Here is a 21,992-nt window from a genome sequence, read left to right as displayed (position 1 = left end):
AATCCAGACTACAATTTAAAGTCCTTCTCCTCACCTAGAAAGCCCTAAATGGTCAGGCACCATCATATCTTAAAGAGCTCATAGTACCCAATTATCCCAACTAGAACACTGTGCTCCCAGTATGCAGGCTTACTTGTGGTTCCTAGAGTCTCCAAAAGTAGAATGGGAGGCAGAGCCTTCAGCTATCTGGCTCCTCTCCTGTGGAACCATCTTCCAGTTTGGGTCCAGGAGGTAGACACCCTCTCTATGTTTAAGAGTAGGATTAAAACTTTGCTTTTTTGATAAACCTTATAGTTAGGGCTGGCTCAGGCTTAGACCATCTCCTAATTATGCTGCTATAGGCCTAGCCTGCCGGGGGACTTCCCATGATGCACTGAGCTCCTCTCTCCTCCTCCCCATCTCCATCTGTGTGCATTCATGTCTCATTAATGCATGTTACAAACTTGGCTTCTTCCCCATAGTTTTGTGCTTTCTTGTCTTTCTCCTCCTGTTGCTTTCTGCAGGTATTTCTGCCTCCGGAGGTGTAGAATCTGGATCTGTAATTGCAAGCCTCCAACTGCCCCCGTGACCCTGCTCAACACCCACTACTACAATTATTATTATTATTACTACCACCATTATTATCACTATACATCTCTATGTGGAACTTGCATTGTGCTATGCTCTCTTTCCTCCTGCTCTCTTTCAACCCAACCGGTCAAGGCAGATGGCCGCCCACCCAGAGCCTGGTTCTGCTCAAGGTTTCTTCCCATTAAAGGGGAGTTTTTTCTTACCACTGTCGGCAAGTGCTTGCTCATGGGGGAATGTTGGGTAAATAATATTGTAGAGTACGGTCTAGACCTGCTTTATATGAAAAGTGCCCTGAGATAACTTCTGTTGTGATTTGACGCTATACAAATAAAATTCACTTGATTTGTCTCCTCTCGCTCTCTGCAATGCTTCATGTTTCCTTTTCCCATATCTTCTCTCTGTCATGTCACTCTCTACTGCCATTCCTTCTCCTCCTAATGTCTACTTTCCCTTTTCTTCTCCTGTAATCATCTGTCCTCTCCCATGTCCCTCCCTCACATCTCCTCTCTGACATCGGAGTTTTTTTATTGTAACCACATTTGGCTTTGTCCTAACCACTGCCCCGGTGAATTCCCTGGTGTTTTTGGGTGGAAGGAGGGAAAAAAATAAAAAAAGATATTGATGAAAAAGTATATGACTTAGACGTGGCACTGCATATTTAGCCAAACAAAAATCCAAACAGTATGAGGTTGTTTTTCTCCTGCAGTCTTAAAGAATACAGCTTGATTGTGCCTGTAGAGAAACATTTCAATTCAACGCAAGTATCTGACGGGTTTAGAAAAAGTAAGACTACTTTTTTTTGAAGATGAAGGAGACTGTGAAGACTTATTTATTCTTTTTGCTGTTTGAAAAATGCACCACTCATACCAAACAGACAGAAACTATCTATTCATTTCAATTTTATTTGCATTTTACAACTGAGAACAATGTATTCTGTGATGTACAGAACATATTTCCTATGAATTTCATCTACATGTACAGATAAATAATATCTTGGATTTTTTTTTCTGTTTTGAGCACTGCTCAGAACATAATAAAAGTGTATATGAAAAAGTATTGTTGCAGTATGTCAAGAGTATTATGTAAATGAGGAGCTGCAGAAGAAAACATGACAGTGAAGAGGCGTTGGCAGTAAGTATTAAGAGAGGCGGTGTGTTGTGTTTGTGCTTTCAGATAATGCAGCCATTATCAGATCCAGAGATGTATTAGAGCCATCAGAAAAGAAAAGACAGGTAAACACGAAGCTGAGACTGTTGCTGGATATGTCTGTCACTCAGACACTGACAGGATATTGGATGATGTGTGTGTGTGTGTGTGTGTGTGTGTGTGTGTTTTCAGTGTCACATAACAAAATGAGAAAGAGGATATGGAGGGTGTAGCTGTCACACTGGTGCTTCAAATGAATATAGCAGAAAAGAGCCGCCTGTAGTTTCAATGCAACTTTCCACAGTGACAGCAAACAGTCAGCTGAGTCATTCTGGTCACTGTGTCTCTTCTTCAGCTACATTTTGTAGATTAATCAATATTTGACTATTGATACTGTAATTGACTTGTGTTTTGTTCATGTAGATGTGGATATAGAATTACAGATAAATGTCATACACACTGGGGCTTGACGATTGTAGATGATTATTGGCTTTGAGGAGGACTAGAGCATCTTAGTATTGCACTTTTAGTGGAGGGACTCACAAGAGACTAACTTTTTGACCTGAATTTTACTCCCCGTTATGGGTCAAGCTCCAAAGTACTCTTTCCTGCATTTCCCATGATGCAACCAATTCCATTTTTTTAATACCTTTCCCATTTGTTAAGTGTCCACATCTTTCAAACTCCACACATCAGTTTGTAAGCAGACTTTGTTACACATTTGTCGTCTCCAAGCCCAAGCTGAGATAACCCTAATGACATCACAATGACATCATCAGAGTTGTTTTCTCAGACTTGACAAAGCCCCATTTTTGCTAAACCGTAACTTCGGATAAGTTGTGTTTGTTTTTATTCTCATCCAGTCAAATACTCCATATCTCAGCGACTCTGTTCAGGCTACTCAACTCATTTCATTATTTTCCAAAAGCTGTAACTTTTCTTGGACACTTGTGTCCTTCCTTTGTTCATCAGTCACACAGAAAAACCTAAAACTTCCATGGTCAAACAGACACAAAAGTTGCACACGCTCCAATACAAGATTCAGAGAGGCACAAGCTCAAGGCTTACATATATTAATACTGCATAAACTTTCAAAGATTGAATCCAAGTCTTTGATCTCTAATTCCATCATCGTGCCAAAGTTTATAGATTATCTCAGCCCACACGTTATTAGTATTCTGTGACTTCTTTTGGGAAGGAAAAAAAACACATGGGCCTGGAATTATAAGAGATGAAGCGTCCATGTCGTTGTACAAGTTCTCAAAAGTAGTAGAATACATGCTAATAGACAGTCACTAATATTCTCAAAACAAACAAAACAACAGATTTTTATTAAAGCCTAAAGTTGGAGACAGTGGCAAACTGAATGTTTGGGTAAATTCAGCATTATTCTGACTTTCAGAACATTACTCCATTCATTTTAACTCCAGTGACTAGTAAGACATTCTCCCAGTGCTTCACTACTTCCAGGATAGTGACCCTTCTTCTTATAATCCTATGGAGAGTAGATCGTAAAGATGTGTTTTGCTGAATCAGGACCCTACCTTTCACTCTCTCTCTCTCTGGTTATCTCTTTCTGTTTTCTTTCGTTATTCTCCCTCTCTGCTGCCCTGTTCTCTTTTTCATTGATTCACTCTCTTCGTGATCTATGGTTCCCGGTGTTCTGCCGATGTAAGGATTCTTGAGAGCAGGAGGCTCCTGCACGACAGCCTCCTTATTCAATAAGACAGACATTCCTCGGCATCCTCTCTCCGAAAATGGATAACGAGGGAGCTTGTAAGTATAGTCGGTGCTGCTCGATATAGCTGCAATTTGGACTTCATGTTGGTGTAATAATAATGACACAGAATGGTAACCATAGCTCATGTAGTGCTGCATTATAAGTGGCTCACTAGAGCCCACAGCAACACTACTGTAAACAGAGCTCAGGGAAACTGTCTGGGGAACTAAAAACATCACTAAGGCATAATAATTATCTTGGCCAAAGTATCAGATCATAACAGGGGGGAGAAAAGCTTCATGAATTGTTAATGAAGAGATATTATGGGCATGTTCACATCTGTAGTTCAGTTCCCTGGATCAAAGAGGGAAGATTATACATTGGTGAATTTTCATTCTTGCCCATTTAGAGTTGACACACCAAACCAAACTGAAAATTGAAATCACCAAGTCACAGAGGCTGACGGGGATTTCTCAACCTGCATCATCAACACAGAGCTAAAAAAAGAAATAACTGGATATGAGCATAAAGGAATAGTTTGATACTTTGGGAAAAACACTTACTTTCTCGCTGAGAGTTATACAAGATTGATACTGCCGTCTTATATGTCCGTTAAATATGAAGCTTCAGTCAGCAGCTGGTTAGCTTAGCTTAGCATAAGATAAAGCTGGAAATCCAGTGACCAGCACCTTTAAAACTCACTTTATCTTGTGTAATCTGTGCAAAAAAAACAAAGTGTAATGATGACATGTTATGGTTTTAAGGGGGGTTAAGTGCTTGCTCTTCCTCATTCTCTGTCTTTATGCTATGCTAAGCTAACGGTCTCCTGGCTGTAGCTTCATATTTGCAGTGTATATATATACACTGTATTTGAGTGGTATCAATCTTGTCATTGAACTCTCAGCAAGAAAATGTATTAGTGCACTTCCCAAAATGTAGAGTGCCAATGAGAGTGCAAGTGGACTTCAGCTGTTATAAATAACAAAAAGCTCTGCTAGAAACAAAAGGAGATAGATTTCATGTCTAATAGCAACATGAAAAGAAAAACATGTATTTGTTATGATATCAGATAAAAATGTTTCTTGTTTAATGAACCAGAAATCATTTTTGGCATGTTTCTTTGATCCATTCACGCATTCAGCCCCCAGCCCCCGGACCCTAACCCACACCAGGCTTCAACTGAATCAAACCAGCCAAGTGTGAACACGTCATAAAACAAACATAATGTGCAATGTGATCATTATGTTGTTAAAAACGCAATGAGCACTTCCTGAAAGAGTAGAGAGCTAATAATGAGGTTAAACCTCTCCAGAAATCATCGCACTCTTGAAATGGAAAGATAAGGAGTCCACCAGCATGCCCCGATGAAGGCTAAAATGTCTGAAATGCATCAGTGCCTATTTTTGGGCTCTCCACACTTGATTTCACTCCACTTTGAAGTAGAATTCTCTCTTACTTCTGATGCAAGAAGAGCCCGGCCTCACCTCGCTTCTCTATACTTTCACAGAGAGTGCTTTTCCTTTTCACCTTTGTCACACTATGAGAAAAACAGCTCATACAGTAGCTAATCTTAAAGGTCATTTTGCTGCATTTACAACTATATCTTACTTAGAGTTGAAAAATCTGAGCCGAAAGAGTTTAATACCCAAATATAAGACTTAAAGAATAGTCTCTAAGAGCAAGACTAAAACCAGAAAATATTGTCATCTTGAGCAGCTCAGCCTGTGGTACCAAAACACTCCACACGTCAGGAAAATAACAAGCAAGTTACCCGGTAAAAGAAAGGGCAGAGTTCTGGAGTGATTCAGAAGCCCTGTCCTCATCCAGATGCCTCACACAGGCACTGAACTGAGGTGAACCCGAGGCGTTCATGTCCTCGAACCACCTCTTAACCAGCCAGCTTGGCCCGCTACCTGACGAGCAGAAGGCGAGCTAATTAGCTGATGGGTGCCATCAAAAGGCCAACCTAAGGCTTAAGGCGGTGGAAACGCTCTATTATGGATGAGGCGTGCCTCGGGAAGCCTGGTCGGCATAGCAACGCGCAGACAGCGTGTAGCGGATGTTGACGGTTGTGACTGATCAGCTGATAGGAGCTGGGTCCCTCAGGTTACAGGGGCAGCGAGTCACTTGTGCAGCGGATCACATGTGCATTAACGGTTTACGGTGAGTTGTGGACATGACAGCTGAGCTTTAGTCAGAAGGTGACGGTGTACTTTTGACATTAAAGTGACTTTAAAAATGGCTGAAAATTTAATGAGAAACCATATATAGCATGAAAAAGTAATATCGGGGGGAGAAATGAGCTCTTAGTCTGGTGTGTTTAAAAGGTAACTGCGGCTTTAATGCGCTGGAATCAGACTTTCTTTGGGAAATGCTACAATAAACTGGGTCTCATAAGAAAAAGAATTTAAAAAAAACCACTCACTCACCCCGGGGCTTACAATATTAGAGGCAATTAGGCTTAGACTGTTTAGACCAAACGTTTAAATCATGCTTGTGATCAGTGCAGGTTTGCCACAGACTGCCAATGATTGCTCGAGCCAGAAAGTGGAGTGTGTTTACAAGCCTGAGCTACTCAGAGAAGGTTTATAGGCAGGACAGGACAGAGGAGATAAACGGTGCCTTGTATATTTAACAGTATTACTCACCCTGAGTTCACATAACGTTCCTGCATATTTCTAACAGTTCAGATACACCTATATAAACTTTCTTTCATAATTCAGAAGATCCATCTGTTAGCGGTAACTTAACCTCCAAGATAATGTTTCACATTATTTTATAGCAGATACGTTGGTCAGGTTGTGAGCCATATGGCACTCCGTACCCTTCCACAAACACAGAGTGACAGGTGTGTTATTTTGTTTGACGTGTGAAGTGTCAGCGGGATGAGTTTCTGCCAAAAACTGCCTGCAAAAGCTGTAAAAAAGGACAATAAGTTCCTCAACAAATTCCCCTGCTGTGGTCCAGTACCTGTAAGTACTGTGAGTCCTCTGGTTTTCATTCTATTCATCTACCCTGTGAACAATTTACACCCAGGGATGCTGAGTGAAAACAATTAGCTCCCTGCTAGGATATTAATCAGTAAAGAACTTTGCCCCAAGTCCTTTTTTTTTTTTACACCACAAATAACAGGTCTACCAATTATTACAAACTTAAGAAAGCAATTGAAGAAGAAATCAGACGTCAGAATCATTCCAGCTTTGATATTTATGGAGATTGTTAAAGAAAAGATTTATTGTATTTTTATGACTGGTAAGAACATCCAATTTTCATGGTTAGACAGACGCTCAAAACAGACAACTTAAGAGAAAACTTGCTTCACTGCACCTTTATTCAAAGAAGCCACTAACCACTGGTCCGACAATTTAAAAAAGATGCTTTCTACATTTCTGAGTATTTGGCAGAGGAGAGATATTGCGTCGACACATCCAGGGAGTCAGCCGGGCAGCTGGGAGCGACTGACCGGAGCACTCGGTACAGGTGACTCGCCGAAACATGATCACGGCCTCCTGGGAAAGCCTGCCCGCCTCTGACCACCTTGAATAATTCATCGGGACACGCGGAACCACTGGCGAGTGTGCCAGGGTCGTCAAGGCAACCGCAGCCTTCCTGCCCACACCAGTAACCACAAACCCACACACATAATTTGAACCGCTGTAGTTGAATTCATACTGTATTTTCCATTTGCATAAGATTCAGGAGAGTCAACAGAACTTTTAACTTATACCAAAACTAACCTCTGCACCTCGCGACCTGATGCAGTGTGATCACTGCAGAGGCTGAGGCTATATATTTAGCCCCTGGCGCCTACACACATATATTCAAAAAAAAAAAAAAAATGCTTTATGCATACGATGTTCACCATCTCAGTGGCCCCCATTAGGACAAAATGTCACAAAAATGTCACCCAAAAATGTCACAGTCTGATCATACATACTGATCAGAGCGATGCCTTTTTGAGTGGATAGTCTTTTGGGGTTTTCCGAAGCATTTTGACAACTAACGATGTTGGAAAATGGGAAAAAAATAGACTAGATTATGACATCAACTGATGTTTTATAAACTCCCTCTGCAGTATGCTCTCAATCATACAAGAAGAAAAAAAAAAAAACCTCCACAAGGCTGATTGATATTCAGGTACCCACTTGTGTTCATTTTGGAATGAACAGTAATCACATATTCAAACATGCTGGTATGCGATTACATTATTGCAAACAGACACCGAGTGCAACTCACAAAACTGTGTTGTGTAAAAATGTGAAACTGCACACATCCCTTTGCATACACACACACACAAGCATTTCTGTCAACAGCTTAATTGACAGCCTTACATGCGATGCCCCGATGGCATCATCTAATGTTGCAGTTGTCAGTCACATTAAAGATTTAACAGCTCAGTAAGCTGTGACCAAAGAAGAAGCAGCTCCGAGAGAGAAAGATTGTCTGTTGACACACAGAGAGAGAGAAAGATTTAGAACAAAACACGACAATAACAAGCGGCTGCTGAGGGAAATCAGGTGTCTGTATATGTGTGTGTGTGTGTATGTCTTTGTGATTATGAATCATTTAGGTCAGTGCGGGTGTTGTGTATTTCTGTAGGATTGGATGAACAGACTGACACAGACACCCCAGTGGCTCAGAAATCTGCTCTGTTATCGAAGCCAAATGACGTCAAGAGAGCTGCGCGAGTGTGTGTGTTTGTGTACTTGCAATACATATGACGGCGCAGTGAGAAATGAGGGCGAAGCACACAAATATAAATATACTCATATACACGCCTGCACACACACACACACAGGCATACAAGGTAAGCTCATACATAAAAAGTGTATGTGGGAGGAAAATAAGGCTGCATGGAAACAACAGCAACTATTTAACATCTAATTTGTTAAAGATAAGGGTGATAATCATATAGATTGTTTAAAAAGCCGTTGTTGTTGTGTGTGTCGTCGGTAGTTTGAAGTTTCAAGAAGAAAATAAATAATAACTGACTATATTTTCATGTAAATCAATGACTGGGGTAACAGAAAGGCAATTTAAATAGCAGTCAGTTGATAAAAGGTTTTTTACATTTGCTGCTCTGAACATTTATTTCTGGGAGGCAAAAAAAAAAAAAAAAACAACCCTCCATTGCAAAAGTGATGCATTTTCAATTTAAGGGCTATTTTGTACAACTGTGTAGAGTAGTTAAGTACCATTGCTGATAACCACCGTGGCAGAGGAAAGAAAAAGAACATCAAACTTCATTAACAGAAAATTCAAGGAAAAACACACCAAAAGTACCATGTACACTGTTTGACTGCCAAGTGATTTCTGGGAAATGCAGCGCCTAAAACAATATGCCACTGAGCTCTTATCACCAAAAATAGCAAATAAGATCTTTCAGATTATTGTAACACAGTTTTGGATTGTTATGCAGTTATATTAAAGCCTAAATTTAGTCCAGCAATGACTCTCTGAATAACAAAAATCTACCACTTCTTTTCTTTGGTCTGGTGACCGTCAGGACCGCAGCAGATCTGAGGGCAGGGAGGGAGATGGAAGCCACTGGCCTCCGTGCAAATATGACTGGGAAGACAGACAACCACACACACACACACACACACAAACACACACTGCATGCTGGGTCAATTACACGGCGTGGCTACAGATGAACACATGCACAAACACTGAGCAGTGAGAACAAAAATCCATGAAAGTAGGAGAAGCCACAACACATAGAAACAGACACTAGCGCACACATTCACACCAGTTGCTTTCCATTATTCAGATGCCACTCAGAGGTCGAGCATGCCAACTGGTAACACGATCGGTGATGGGAATGAAGCTCTACCATTCCCCACATGGTGACAACAGCGCTAAGTAGTTTGCATTGGACGAGACCGTGCTCGGAGTTCGCGGAGTGTTGAAAACGGCTACAGTAGTTACAGCGGTATGCGATGGCTGAAATCTACACCCAGATACTGATGAGACTAAACTATTCAAACATGTAGAACAAAAATTTCCACCTTCCCAAGCTCAGAAATGTCCTCACATTGTATCTATATTGTTTAATCTGTACAAAAACCAAACTGTAGAAAAAAAAAACAAGTTGTGGTTTTACGTTGGTTTGGTTTGCGTTTTTTTTTTTTTTTTTTTTTTAGGAAGTCTCTTCACCACAAGAAATTAGAGCTGCAACGATTAGTCGATCGTTCTGAGTCATTTTTTCCAAGAAAAAAAAAATGCAAAGATTCTTGGCTTCCCGCTTCTTACATGTGAATATTTCCTGGTTTCTTTAATCCTTCATGATAGTAAACTGAATATCTTTCAATTATTATTTGGTTGGAGCAAAACAAGACCTGTGAGGAGTCTTTAGGAAACAGTGGTCAACATTTACCACCATTTTCTGACTGATTAATTCATAATCAAAAGACTCATCGATAATGAAAATAACCACTAATTGAGTAGTCGGAGCACATGGTTTCTGGATCCTGAACAAAGTCTAATCAGTTGTTTCATGATTTTATATTTGTCGACCACATTTCATGGAAATCTGCTCATAAATATCTGAGTCACCACGCTGACAGACAAACAGACAGACAGAGGGAAAAGATCAAATCCACGGTGGAGTTAATAATTACAACTGACAGCCAGCAGAGTGGAGCCAAACCAGCTTTTATTAATTCATTCATCCATCTGAGACAGGATGTGTTAACAGATGGGAGTACACCGGAGCAACTTTGCTCTCTCTTTGTTGTGCAGCAGATTATCTCTGACTAAGCAACTTCGCTTTGTCTCCGGTGAGCACAGCGGCATGATTCAAACACTTAATGTGACTCAGAGGGAAGCGCTGCACCTGATGCCTCGCTGAGAAATACTGAGTGTGACCGAAGCAAAGAAATGCTCATAAAGCTTTGGCTCTTCCACATTGTTGTTGTCATGTTTCTTGGAAAAAGCTACTGTAGTGAAGAAAAGAAGAAAAAAAATCATCCATGAGTCAAAATATCTCAAATCCCAACGGAGAGAAAAGAAGGTAAGACTACAGAGCACAGACATGTGAGGGATACAATGAGGATTTTATCTCACTGACACAGTTGGAAACACACAGGCATGTCGAGTGAATATTTTCCTGTTTCACTGACATGTTAAGAGAATTCTTGAAATGTACGTATCAGTCACATGATGCCTGCATTCAAAGCTTCAACCGTTAATTCTGGAGCAGCTTCAATCCGATGCAAAACCAGCAAAGCATTTGGCTTTCATCACTGCTAAATGTGATGTTGTATCTTCAGCTACCACTTTAAACAGAGGCCCTGTTCACACCTGCCATTTAAAAATGCGTCTTGGGTGATCCGATCACAAGTGGACAGCTCTAAGTACAGGTGTGAATGCACCCAAGACACATTGAGGACGCACTGAGATCCGATTACCCAGACCACATTCGGAGATGGTCTGGGCCGCATATGACCACGTTCTTTCAGTAGTGTGGACCGAATGTGTCCTGGACCACATTGAAGGACCGCCTACTCACGTGACCTGTCCTCTATGTAAGTGGAAGTATGTACTCACTTGCATGCCAGTGGCGTCATATTAAAGTGAGAAACGACAAGGAGGCTGATGACTGGAGCAGAGAGTATGAAGTTAGCAGTATAGCTGTGAATGTAGCAGTGCAATGTGTGTACAGTTTAAGCTGTTTGTCAGTGAATAAATGCTACAACTCCTCAAAACCAAAGCCAAGTTCCCGTGTCTTGCTTCCCACCTGCTGAGTCAAGTGAAGTGGGTTAGCCTCAAAGTTAGCGACAACGGGTTAGCCTAACCTGACCAGGCTCACTTAAAGTGGACTGACCTTTAAAGTGGACCAGAAATGTGTGGCTACTGAGTCTCTCCCGAGTTTTGCTCTCCTCTGCACCGCATTTGGTCTTTGCAAACAGAAATAATGTACATGTTTATTCACATATAGAGCGAGGAAGTGAGATCCGATCACAAGCGGTCACTCAAGACGCATGTGGAGACATATTCTAAGCCAGGTGTGAACTGACGTACTTAAGAGCCGCCCACTTGTGATCAGATCACCTAAGACTTATGTTAATCACAGGTGTGAACAGGGCCTGTATGATAGGAACACATACAGTAGCTGAACACTACTCCAGATGCCTGCGTGTTTGTGAGAAAACTCTTATGCAAGATTAAGCGAAATTTCATCCTAACTGACACCGTCGTACACAGACAAGAAAAAGAGATTAAAAATCCATTATCTCTCTCTTAATTACTCTGTGTTATATAAGAACTAATGATAAAAATAACTCAAGTTAGCTCCACTGCTTGCATAGCCCACCTACAGTATCTGGCCTCACAGAGAAAAAACATTCATAATGAATTCACCGGCTCACACACAAAGTCATCGGTTTTTCACACATAATCAATATGGATTGAAACGGAAAATAAAACTCACGAGGAGATAAATGAAATTAACTCGTGGCTGTGCCGTTGTTAAGGACATTGTCGCATTTGCAGAGAAAATTACTTCTTCAGGGAAGACAGTCAGGTAAACAAAAGCTGAAAAGCTTTCAGAAATATTTCAGGAGTGAGCACAGACTGGCAGATGCATAGTGTTGAAGTGAGGTCTTACAAGTTGGTATTAATTACTGTTTTATCTCTCAGCTGCAGGCTGTACTTTCTGTAAAATTGCAATCCAAAGAGAAAAAAAAAAAAAGAAAGAAAAGAAAAGGAGAAACGTTGTTGGGGAACAGTGGTGATACAGTCATTTCTGCCATGAAGCCAAATCCAGGAAGTCGGCACTAAAGCTGCCATCCAGGAGGGTAAAGTTCTCTAAAAGACCGCAGTCTGGCCAGCAATTACAGGCCAGGTTCTGGATGACCTCCCACATCAAAGCACACCTGTTATTTAGAGAAAAATACTCATCGTACTCTTCATTATTACCCTCCATAACCTGTGGACACATAGTCATAACAAGTCCAGTAAGTGGCTCCTGCAATCTCCACACTGAGAGCAGACTTTCTCTAACCAGCAACAAAACAGCACACACAGACGTCAATCATCCTTCTAGTAGCTGTTAGTTTTGTCCAAATGCAGCATCATTCTGGACGAGGCTTCTGAACTGGGACAAATACATACTGTAAGACACGTGTTAGGCTGTGACTTAGCCCCACTTAACTGCCCCTCTGGGTCAAATAAAGTATCTTTTTTGCATTCTGTTGCATCAAATTTTATAACTCTTTGCTCACTGAATGTGCAATCTTTCCTCCGGAGACGTCCTACTTGACATCCACACTTGAAAGTTGGCCAGTCTGGCTTTTTTAGTTGCACTGGAACCACTGCTTTAAAAAGACAACTCATTGTTCAAACCTTTAAAGTTCCCCTCTACTCGAAAATGTGTTTTTTCCTTCTTGTTCCTTCAGCTGGATGTTTGAGCGTCACTGTGCAGAAGGAGTCTGTGTACGTGCAGAGTTTGTTTACACATTCATCTGCTGAAGGAGGAAAAGTTCCTCTGTTCTCACCTTAAACCCCAGTTTAAAGGTGCAAACCTACGAGCATGATTTGTGACATCACAACTAGTTAGGAGCCAATCGTGGACCAGTATACAACTTACACAAGTGTGATGTGGAAACTTGACATCTCCGATGCACATAAACTGAGAATGCACTTCTCTGTGAAGTAGAAGACAACTTGTGTCCTGCAGTTAAACATTTGAAATGAACAATATTTGCATATTCATATATTGAGGGTTTTTAAAGAGGTAGAAGGAGACGTTTTAAGGATTCTTAACATGGTAATTTAACATTTTTGGTGGAAAAACATGTCAGGCACGATTTATTACTCCAAGATGAGTGTTTTTATATGTCCTCAAACATGTCTGGAGAGGATCTTTAAAGTTTGCTCATGAGCATTGGGGGAAATGTCAGTCACAGGCTTTCCAGCAGACCCTCACTTCTGAGATACCTTGAACAATGATGATGGTTTAATTAGGCACCGTAAACGGCTCGCGTTACAACGTAAACGTCAATACAGGGAGGCTTTACAACGCCATAACTCATGCTGTCTCATCAGGAAGCTGAAAAACATTTTGTCTGCGACGACAATAAACCGAAAATACATCTTTTCAAATTAAAAGGTCTCATGTCTCCTGTGGTTTCGCCCATAGAGCTACAAGGGCACGTTTCAGACATTAAAAAGTCAAAGCACTCGGCTGCCACAGACCGAATTACATAAGAATAACAATTCCGAGATCACTAAATTACAAGTAGCTTGCATAAAACGGGCAGGATCATGACAATATTCACAAAGAAAAGCAAAGCGTGAGAAAGAAATTAGAGAGGAAAGAGCTGAGGGAGGATGACAACATGCAAATGGAGGCGGAAGATGTGGGAGAAGGAAATGTTGAGGCGACTTGAGAACTTGAAATAAATACTAAAATATGATGATGATGATGTTGATTCCAGCCATAATCAATACTTGGTTTTATTTATATAGTTAATTTCATCTTGCAACAGAGAACAAGGCTAGATATTACTGTGACGAATGGGTTCTGACATCTGTTTGGCCAAGAAAAAAAAGCTTTTTTAGTCATTTTAGGAGAAAACGGTCAACTTACTCAGTCCAGTGTGCATTAAGATACATCTGCTGAGTGAAAAGAACAGCCCTCTTTACATCTCTCTAACCGTCTTCCTCTTTCTGTCATGTGAGCTTGGACATTTTAACCGAATAACCTGTAGCATCTGGACTGAATCTGCTGCCTGCCTTTCTCCAAAGGGAACGGTGCGGCATGCCAAGCTTGCAAATCATGTGGATATGTGGATGTAGGACTTGAATGACTGTCAGTAGACATGCCAGGATGTTCCTGTGTGGTGTCTGTGTGTGTGCAGCCAAGTGTGAGAGACAGCGAGGGGGGTTTAGCGGGGCGCGCTGTAACACTTTATGATAGGCTTATGCATTCAACTCTGGCTAAATAAAGGAGGATGTCAAATAGACAGATCAAAATGTACCCAAATTTCACTCAAAAAGGAGGCGAGCTTGTGTTGGCTCTGCAGGATCGGTAGTATGCAAGTCTCGAAAAGCAGGAGAAAAAAAAGACAAAAAGAATAAATATTGATTTTTTATTTTTTTTTTATAAAGCTGACTGTGTGTTTAAGTTTATTGGTGTAACACTTGTAGCCTGAAGGCTTTTAACAATCTATTAAAGCTGCAGATCAGGTTAAAAGCTCAGTTTGAAAAGAAAGGTTTTTTGCTCTGTTTAAATCTCATCTAGCTGCCCAAATCGCTGCCTGTAGCCCCTTAAAATCTGCCTTTTTTTTTTTTTTTTTTAAACAGAAATTAGCCTTAGAGTATGTGCTGCTTTTGATTTCATGACACAAGTGCTTCTAAAGCGGAGGTTCTCATGTCCTGTTTGAAAAATTTCAAGTCACGGACTCCTGGAAACTCAAACATCTGGCATTGGATCCACTCTGAATATCTGCCCTACTGACTTCTTTGGGAAGATTTTTGCTGTTGACTCAGGATTGAATTGCATGAATATGATGTGTTTATGTGGAGAGACAACATGGTCAGAGTGGATTCAAAACTGCAACAGTCAGTCTTGCAGCCTTTCTTTACTGTCTTTAAAGACAATTCCTACACTGAAAATAAGGCTCTCCTCTCTTCACTTGGTGAGACTTCTCACTTTGAGAACAACATAAACAAGCACATAAAGGCAAAAAAAAAACAAGAATACAATCATTGAATTCACTTCCCCTCCAGATTATGTGGGTGTTTTTTTTCCTTAAAAAGAAAAATAAGAAAGTGGAGAAGGGGATAGGATGGGACAGCCCAGCTGGACATCTCACAAAGAGCCTGATTGTTGTTGAAGCCCCAACACAGAATGAACCCGGGCTACAATGTGCCTCAGACAGGCTGCTTGTGAAACCAGACCAAAAAAAAAGAAAAAAAAAGAAGAAATATTTCAAACTGTGAGGAGGGAAAAGCGTGACTCTTGCTCCTATAATGAAATCTCATGATGTCAACAAATAAGAGTCCCGCTTCTTACCTCCACACTGAACGGCTGCTCCTCTCCGTTCACGGCACATAAAATCCACAGCAACAACTGCAAACATAACGTCCCCATACAGCTGCTATTAAGACATCTCCTACTGCGGAGCGCCGGTAAAACCATAGTGAACCCCGCTTGTTGTCGCTTCTTGTCTCTGCTCAGTTTTATTTACAGTCGATACAAAAACAAACGGACACCGGGAATAAATCCTAGACGTTTAGCAGCAACATTGCTGAAGCCTCGGTGTCTCTCTTGCGGTGCCGAAAGCAGAGAGGAGAGGAGAGGAGAGAAGGGGAGAAGGAGCGGATTCGTCGAGCGCTCTCGGTTCCAGCTGGAGGTTATTCCCCCCGGGGATAGAGTCGCTGTTAACGCCTGTCAGCAGCCTCCCGGTCCCGCTGTCCCCGGGTGAGTCCTCCAGTACACCGGCCGTTGTTCCAAGCGGACGCGTCCAGCCCGTTTTCCGCACCGCGCGGCATAGCTGCCCGTTTTCAATCGTGTTTCCCACCGAATGCGCATGTGCGCACTGGCAGGCGCGCCCCCATCCCGCTCCTCATCCACATCCTCCTATAAAATCAAAACAGTCACTCTGTGTTTGAGATGGTTCTGTTAATCTTACAGGTCGCTGTTTTTTTTTACAGGCAGTACATTAGCCTATAGCCTACTTGTTCATGTAAACAAACACTCGGTCCAATATTTCACCTCTGTCACCCAACAGCAGTGTCCGTTTATCAGGATACAACTTTTGCCCATAACTTTCTAAATACGCACAAAAAGTCTCTTTATTCCACTTTTCAAGCATATTTTTACATCACCGGTTTGGAGAAATCGTGATACAGGAAAGTACTGAGCTTTTTTTTATTATTTTGCTTTCATTTATGAATAACTAAAATATATAAGAAAAGTGGAGAGAAAACATGTAAGAAATATATAGTTAATGACCTACGCTCACTGGCCACTTTATTAGCTACACCTGTGCAATCTAATACAATCCAATACAACAACTCTACCATAAATTATACATTTACGAAGCTTGTATATTTCAGCTTTTGTGACATTTTCAGAAAGGTGATAATTCCACTTTATGTTTATTACAGAGGTTGTAGTGGGTGGTGGTGGTGGTGTCCTGGAGTGCATTATATTGAAAAATGTTCCTAATATTTTACCCCCCTCATGTATGTTAATGGAGTGGACAAAATATTAGGAACACCATTAAATATAATGCACTCACTACCCACTACGACCTGAATAATAAACATAAAGTAGAATTATCATAATGAAGTGGCCAGTGAGTGTATATCAGGACAAAATGCAGTTGAGGCTTTGCTTTTATACAGCCTTAATTAATTATACCTATATTTTTTCCTGACATAAATGTTTCAGTGAGTTGCATAGAAAGTTGTATGAGAACACTTTAAAGAAAAAAAGGTGAAAAAAGGTGTTTTATGTTTGCATATTTTCTATCTACCAGCACAAGACAGCATGTTCTATTGTATTTCTGTCTGTCTGTATGGTGTCATTTACTGTATTTATTTTGTAGATCCTTCAAGTCCACTAGAGGGCGATAAAAGGCTCAGTGTTCAATTCAAACACAACCATAACCCTCAGCGTGATACACTGTAGGTGACTAATCCTACCCAGAAGAGTCTTTTGTGTCACAGCACGTCTTCCAGTACAGTGGGTGATGATGATGATGCCCGTCAGGCCTGTCATACTCTAAAGTGACTGATGTTTTCAAGGTTTAAAGAGTCTGCTTTTACCGGCAAGGCTTTCATCAAGGTCCCATCTTTGTCACACTCAATATAAAGCATATTGTTATAAGTTTATGTAGCATATATTAAGATTAAAAAATATGTGCTGTCACCTGGCAAAAGAGATATGTTGACTTGTGGCTCCCTCGTAATACATAAACAAAGCAGTATCTAAAGCCATTCTCTAATCTCCTTGGATAATAGAGAAGGGTCACATCTAATGAGCCAGATCAATGATTTTCCACTTAGACTAACAGCAAGGGATGAGAAACAAGTGCATGTGTGTGTGTGTGTGTGTGTGTGTATGTGTGTGCCACAGCCAAGTTAGGTGAGCCACACCATTAGCCCATTGATGAGGTTTCAATTTGCACACACACACACCACCACCCTCCTCTAAGGAATTCTCACCCATCAAACTCAATGGGAAACTCCATTTAAAGTTTTGAGAAACATCAGCAATCCAATTTTTCAGCACAATTATCTGTTTGACCCCTGTGTGACCCAAGAGTTTGTGTAGGACACACTGTCACACCAGGATAGTTTAAAACTAACCTCATCATGCTCACTATAAGTCAAAATGGGACTATTATAAATACAGTTTATACACAGGAATTCAATGTACATCACACTTCTACACACAGTAAATGACAAACGCTGTCTGATACTCGGAGATTGACATCATGTGACACAGTTCATCACGGGTCGATAGGATAAAGGGATGTGTTGTGCTCTGAAGTCTGCTGACCCACATGGCTATTAGTTCACACTATGAAGGCGGACTGCAGACTCATAAAGAGCTGATTTACCTTTGCACAGCTGAGCCCCTGTTTAGACACAGCTGGTTGATTTACCCCATAAGTGATGAGAATATAGACAATAAAGTCACCCGGGGAGTCCCATGCAGATAACTTACTTATGTTATAGTGGCAAGTTCTATATGGCAAAAAAAAGCAACCTAGAGTTAAACTTTACACCCAGATGGAGGCCTTAAACTTCCAAACTTAAAATATTATTTCTGGGCTGCACAAATGAAGCCTTTGATAGTGGGCATTCAGAATGGCACATGCTGGCTTAATATCGAAAAATATGTGTCCAGAGCCCCTGCAAATCCTACCTTTTCTAGATGCACCTATAATAGAACTGGCAGACTGGACTAAGATCACTGTTAAAATCTGGAATAAAATACAGCCAGCTTTTGGGCTACCAAGGCTAATCGCATCATTAATAAGCATTGAATTTACAAAGACCTTTACAGCTAACAATTTAGATATCAGCTTTAGAAAATGGTCAGATCATAGACCGGTTTATCTGCACCAGTTATTCAGTGGTGACAATCTTAAGACACTTGAACAGTTGAAAAATGAACAACAACAATGAATACAAATGGGAAATGGAGATAAGAAAATAATTAGTGAATTATATCATATATTTTTATCTATGAATCTACATAATTCCCTACAGATAAAGCAGAGACGGGAAGCGGAAACGAACAAGGTCATATCACAGGACACTTGGAAGGAGGTGTGCACTGAGGCGGTTCTAGTTACAAATTTAAACACGTGGAGGGAATTCAAATGGAAAATAATCACTAGATTCTTCAGAAATAATAGCCAAGATATGCCCAACACATCCCAGCTCATGTTAGAGGAACTGTGGAACACACAGTGCCAATCACACCCATATATTCTGGATATGTCCTAAGCTAAGTGTATTCTGGAGAGAGATATTTGATGCCCTCAAAGAGGTTTTCCAACAGGACATTCCACAAAATCCCACAGTGGCACTATTGGGAGTAATACCTAAAGGCCTGGACGGGAGGGCCAAGAAATACCTTTTAAATATATTAGTTACAGCAGCCTTGAAGTGTGTAACCATAAGATGACTGAAACCAGACCCTCCCACATACAATACATGGATCCAAAATATGGTATGGGACCTTTATCAGATGGAGCAAATGACAAACTCATACTCACACATATAGCTGGAGAAGGAAAAAGAAGGCAATCGTATGAAAGTGTATATATTGTACTGTTGTTGTGACAAGTGCTCATTGCCTTACTTAGTAAATGTTACAGTCCTCATACCACAGGATATTGTTATTGATATTATATATTTTTCTTACTGTCAACAAATAAACCTCATGTGCAGAACCAAACCAACAATGAATTGAACTTTGTACCGCATTGTTCATTTCTCAAGGAACTTGGCGAAGGAACATGTCATCCAGTGCAACGGCATGGCTCATTGCCATCTTTTTAATAGTTACTGGACAACAACTGAGGTCCATATTAGTCAGCATGTATGAAAATCCTGCTGTTTACCATCAAATATAACAGACTATGGATATGTGCTAGATGGGTAACATTAATGCAAATCTTCAAATTAGATGACGACAGTGTATAGAGGCAATGAGGCAAAGCTTCATTCAAAAGAAACAATGGCTATACAGAATTTAATAAGTATTATTCATCAGCCACACAGGATCATGAAAAGAGACTCCACATGCTAGTTAGAGATGTTTTTTTTCTATGAAAAATTATGAGCTTGACAACATGATGCATCCTCCATCCAAAGCCATCAGTCTGCCACTTCTATCAGCTGTCAGACTGATTCATTCATTAAATATTCATTTAACTGCCATAATGACACAGTAACAGTGTGAGCAGTCTTGCCCTAATACAAGTGTTATTTCCTCCCAAGTATCCATGCAAAACTATCCATTACCTTATTAAAACCCAGGCCTCTGACCAGATCACTTCATGCTACTGGCTAATTGTGCACTCTAAGCTAAAAGCGAGGTTTATCCCTTGAGATATTGAACATTTTTCACCAAATTATTTTGTGATTTGTGTAATGAAGGAATAAAACTTCTCATGTTAAGCTCTCCATAAGCTTCTGGTTTGTTTTCAACCAACCACATGCACGTGTATCTCACAATGGTATTGCTTAGAGGCCCTTTTATTAGCACAGAGCTACAAAGAAAGCAATCTATTAAGGGCACATGGATGAGTTTTTGTCTTCTCTCGCATCCCTTAATCTATCTCAGAAAACATCTGTGTGCTCCATTGACTTGAAGATGATACATTGTATTTGGATCAATGTTTGTTGCTGAATAAATTGCATAAACAGGGACCTAAAAGTTGTGACACAGACATTGTTTCCCTTTAGGATTTCATTAATATCATTACACCTAACTGTGAAAACACTTGACAATAACTTTCTGAGCGTGAAAGTTTGCCTTCCTGTCTTTGTGCTCATTTAGAAGTTTGTTGGCTGGCTGAATCATTTTCTCATCTCAACTTCCTCTCTCCTTCCTTAATTCTCTCACACTCACCGTCTCTTCCTCTCCTCTCCTTAATGATTTCCTCTCTCACTCGATAATCCTGAATACCCTTTTTGAAAGGTTCTGGCCCTTTCCAACTGGTCCTCCCACCAGCGCAGAGCTTTGCCAGGATCCTCAAAGCCTCCCTTTCCAAACATGACTCTGTCTCATAACTGCTGCATCTGCTCCCAGTCAGACCTCCTGGATCTCCTGGCAGCATTAATCCAAAGCCTCCCGTCTGTCTCCCTGTCTCTCTGCACAGAGGAATAAAGAAAAAAGTAAGAGAGGAAGATGAAGAGAGGGCGGCGATCTGCAGTGGGCCGCTGGTTGGTAATTTAAATGTAAAGTTCTTCCAAAATTTTTGGATCATTTAAGATATTTTTGAGCCTATAGTACTTTTTTCCCTTGGGATGAGTCATTCATTGGTAAGATATTTGGCACAAGAGTTTGGAAGTAAACCTTGTCTTTAACCAGACATCATCTTTAACTCCGAGGTCGGGTGGGATCATGATCAGATCACGTTCTCACTTTCAGAGGAAGCTCCAGGGTCGGTTTGGAAGCACAGCGAGAAGCCGCCCTCTCAACAAGGTTTCGGATTGATTGCTGTGTTATCATACGGCCAGCTGAAGCCAACTAAAAGGAAACACCACTCCAGTAAGAAATAACTGCTCTATTCAAACAAGAGCCTTTTCACAGTTGGACCATTTGACTTGGGTCTGAACCCAAAATCATTTCAGGGTGTTTTTCACCCTCACAGGGTTGCTTTCACTCACATGAAAATTCTACCAAACCTCAAATTGTTTGCGATTGGCAGCATTACTCTTTGTCTGTTTTGTGCCACTATTTTAAATTTCATCTAAAAAAAAAACTCTTAAAGTGCTTTGTTTATGTCATACATAGATAAATAAAGACATTGTTAGATGTTGCTTGGTTTCCTTTCATGTCAAGTTATAGTAACAGCTCTAATATTCAACGTCACTTGTTCCATTAGCCCTTTCATCTTTCCTTTTTTTGGTGGATTAATAGAATTTTGCCTATTTGGTCATTCAGTTAAATAGAGGATGGAAAGTTTTGGCCTAGTTTTTCACCCTGCATCCTTTCACATTTCAAACAACTTATTCAAGGCTACCTGAATGTAACTTTGGATTTTTATAATGGTCCTACTGCAGTTTTCATACATGCATACTTACATGAAGTCATTCAACCGAACAGAATATGGCGCTGCATGTGCACTGATGTAAAAACCTGGTTTTGCCATATTGAATCAGTGTCTTGGCTCAGCTCTCAGGAGCAAATGACACAGGAAATCAACACATCTGGGTCTCTGGCTCTGATCACAGCTGATGTGATTGCACCTCCTTCTAGGAAGTTTTGACACAAGGCAGAGCGCTGGTCTTCATTAACCCAGCCATGACACCGCAGTCCCTGCCATGTGGCACAAACGGAGGTAGGCACTGGCTTGTT

At 40.8% G+C, this 21,992-nt stretch overlaps 1 protein-coding gene and 1 long non-coding RNA gene across 5 annotated transcripts in view; one reads left to right on the top strand and one right to left on the bottom strand.

Moving 5' to 3' along the window:
- Positions 1–21,992, bottom strand: part of LOC121888476 (matrix metalloproteinase-16-like) — a 139,070-nt gene that overhangs the window by 70,135 nt on the left and 46,943 nt on the right. For 2 of the 4 annotated variants that reach the window (XM_042399997.1, XM_042399998.1), the window contains one exon: positions 20,541–20,782. Coding sequence is in view for 2 of the 4 variants with exons in the window: in XM_042399995.1 (XP_042255929.1) it covers positions 15,456–15,581 (126 nt within the window). In the remaining 2 variants the exon portion in view is untranslated. Of the gene's footprint in view, positions 1–15,455; positions 15,994–20,540; positions 20,783–21,992 lie in introns of those variants that run through there. The other 2 variants (XM_042399995.1, XM_042399996.1) reach the window with 1 other exon arrangement.
- On the top strand, positions 1,245–21,354 carry LOC121888477. The gene is made up of 3 exons (XR_006093247.1): positions 1,245–1,802; positions 20,791–20,854; positions 21,063–21,354. It is a non-coding gene; the product is annotated as an uncharacterized LOC121888477 (long non-coding RNA).

This window comes from Thunnus maccoyii, chromosome 21, assembly GCF_910596095.1.
Source record: "Thunnus maccoyii chromosome 21, fThuMac1.1, whole genome shotgun sequence".
In the NCBI taxonomy this organism is placed as follows: Eukaryota; Metazoa; Chordata; class Actinopteri; order Scombriformes; family Scombridae; genus Thunnus; species Thunnus maccoyii.
This window is presented reverse-complemented; position numbering and strand designations above follow the sequence as displayed.